The 2,906-nt window shown below is 65.5% G+C and overlaps 1 protein-coding gene across 1 annotated transcript; it reads left to right on the top strand.

Moving 5' to 3' along the window:
• Window positions 1-9: 9 nt before the first annotated feature.
• Window positions 10-1,558, top strand: RPL28 (ribosomal protein L28; the record flags this gene model as incomplete). The annotated part of the gene is made up of 3 exons (XM_026661707.2): window positions 10-154; window positions 746-864; window positions 1,434-1,558. Coding segments are annotated over 3 exons (354 nt in total), but the record flags the coding sequence as incomplete, so codon positions are not given.
• Window positions 1,559-2,906: the final 1,348 nt, after the last annotated feature.

Here is a 2,906-nt window from a genome sequence, read left to right as displayed (position 1 = left end):
GCCCCGCTAACCGGGCAGGTCTCTCCGAAGGAGCCGAACAACCTGAAGGCCAGAAACTCCTTCCGCTACAACGGGCTGATCCATCGCAAGACGGTGGGTGTGGAGCCCGCGGCGGACGGGAAGGGGATCGTGGTGGTGTTGAAGAAACGGGCAGGTGGGTGATGCCGACAGGCTGCTTCCCCACCCCCCACCCGCAGCAAAGGATTGTGGGAGCCAGGGGGTGTGAAATAGTGATTTCTTCTGGGGGGGCAGATTTGGATGGAGAGACCCCCCCCAGCTCATTGCTTGGGCCCCCGGGGGGGGGAAAGGCCCCATACTCCAGTCCCACCCCCTGACCCCTCCAGTCCCCCTGCCCTGGGGCTGGGTCAGAGCTGGGCCCCCTAGACGGGAAAGGCGCCATGCCTGGTTCCCCACCTCCCCCTGAGTCCTCCAGTCCCCTGCCCTGGGGCTGGGTCAGAGCTGGGGCCCCTAGATGGGAAAGGCCCCATGCCTGGTTCCCCACCTCCCCCTGAGCCCTCCAGTCCCCTGCCCTGGGGCTGGGTCAGAGCTGGGCCCCCTAGACGGGAAAGGCCCCATGCCTGGTTCCCCACCTCCCCCTGAGCCCTCCAGTCCCCTGCCCTGGGGCCGGCGCCCCTTAGAGGGGAAACATCCCCGTCCTGTCCTGCACTAGACCAGCTCCTTTCCTGTGATCCCTCCCCGTGGCCTGGCCTGGGCCCTGGCTCTGACCCGTGGCCCCTTCCTCCAGGCCAGCGCAAGCCAGCCACGTCCTATGAGAAGACGACCATTAACAAGAACGCCCGGGCTACGCTCAACAGCCTGCGTCACATCATCCGCAAGAACAACTACCGCAAGGATCTGCGCATGGTGAGTGCGGGGGGGGGGGGGCAGCTGAGCCTCCCCCGCCCTGGGTCTGGTCCCCCGCTTCCCAAACGGGGCCGTCCTGTGTTCATGAACCCACGGGGGGAGGGGCATTGGCCAAAGCGCCCGTCCCGAGGGGCAGAAAGGGACACGGCTGGCTCGTGGAGGGGGGGGTGGCGGGGGGGGGGGGGCACACCTCCATTTTAAAGACAGGATTCTCTGGATTTAACCCAGGTGATTGCTGCGCTCAGCTCACCGTGCCTGGTTGGAGACCTCCCCTCCCTTCACGTGGGGGGGTGATCACGCTAGAAAGGGGGGATTGATTGGTGATCATCTCGCCACCCTAATCTGAGCGCCCCCTTCCCACCACGTGGGTGAGGAGTGATGTGGGGGTGTCACTCAGCACGCCGTGCCTGGTCAGTGCCCTCACCCCATTTAGCTTCAGGGGCGATCTCTAGAAGTCGGGTGCAGGTTGGGTGGGGAAGCGAGGCCCAATCGCTGCAGTAGCCCCCCCCTTTGCAGGGGGCACCCCACTCCACTGTGCGTCAGCCTCACACTCTTTCCCCCATCTCCAGGCTGCTCTGCGCCGCGCCAGCGCCATCCTGCGGAGCCAGAAGCCGGTGGTGGTGAAGAAGAAGAGAACCCGGGCTACCAAGACTGCGTGAATGGCTAGCATGTCCCAATAAAGGGTTCAAACCAGCCTGCAGCGTGGCACAACCTCTGTGGGGGGGAGAACGGGAAAGGGGGTGGGTCCCTGGGGATGCACGACATCTGTGAAGGGGGTGCCCCATGGCGGTGGTCCAGTGTTCTTCAGACATAGTGTGTCACGGGTGGGGAAACTGAGGCCGGGAGATGGGACATGTTTTTGCCACTGTGTGACCTTGAAAAGAGAGAGAACCGAGGAGTCCTGGTTCCCAGCCCCCCTCCCCCCCTTCCCCCCCGAGCTGGGGAGAGAACCCAGGAGTCTGAGGCCCAGCAGCCCAAGTTGCCGCCCAGATCCTGCACCACATTTTGGTCTCTGGTTGGGGGGAGGGGGTTCCCAGTGCGGCGGCTCCCTTGGACCTGTGGGGCCGGCTGCAAGTGGGACCTGGGCCCTCTTTTCCCGACATTGGTCTTGACAATGGCAGTGGGAGGGTGCCCCCTGGTGGACGACAGGGGCTGCAGCGGTGACACCCACTCCCCCACCATGGGAAGGCTTATGCAGTGGCTACGAGGACCTAGATTTGATCCCAGGACGTTGCCTCCTGCTGGCCACTCAGGAGAGGCGGAGCCAGGCCAGCTTCATCCGTGGGAGAGGAAGACGAGCTGCCCTTTCCTAAGGGGTCCCGCCAGGGTGGGGGGATGCAAGGGCTGGGCTAGCAGGGGCTGCGGGTTGGGAGTGAGGGGCACCGGCAGGGCTGGGGGGAGCCCAGGACTGGGCTAGCAGGGGCTGTGGGTGGGGAGTGAGGGGCACCGGCAGGGGTGGGGGTGCCAGTCCCCTGGCGGGGGGGGAAGCTTTGGCTGGCTCGGATGCTGCCATCTGTCCCCTGGGTGCCAGGCCCTGGCTGATTAGGCCAAGCTGCTTAAGGCTGTGTTTACACTGGGCTTTCGGTGCCGGGCCCTGAGCTCATCCCCGCTAACGGGATTGGAAGCAGCGGGGGGGGGCCCTGTTACATAACCCCCATCCTGCCAACAGACCTGGACACACGGATTATCCCTGTAATGCCTGTCAGTGGGGCCACGTATGCCACGGGTTAGAGCAGGGGGGGCTGGGAGCCAGGACTCCTGGGTTCTCTCCCTGGCTCTGGGAGGGGAGTGGGGGCTGGTGGTTAGCGCAGGGGTGGGGCTGGGAGCCAGGACTCCTGGGTTCTCTCCCTGGCTCTGGGAGGAGTGGGGGCTGGTGGTTAGAGCGGGGGTGGGGCTGGGAGCCAGGACTCCTGGGTTCTCTCCCTGGCTCTGGGAGGGGAGTGGGGTCTAGTGGTTAGAGCAGGGGGGCTGGGAGCCAGGACTCCTGGGTTCTCTCCCTGGCTCTGGGAGGGGAGTGGGGGCTGGTGGTTACAGGAGGGGGG

The sequence above is a fragment of the Terrapene carolina genome, unplaced genomic scaffold (genome assembly GCF_002925995.2).
Source record: "Terrapene carolina triunguis isolate 2854851 unplaced genomic scaffold, T_m_triunguis-2.0 Scaffold15491, whole genome shotgun sequence".
Lineage (NCBI taxonomy): Eukaryota > Metazoa > Chordata > Testudines > Emydidae > Terrapene > Terrapene triunguis.
The sequence above is the reverse complement of the archived record's forward strand: the minus strand, read 5'-3'. Positions and strand labels throughout refer to the sequence as shown.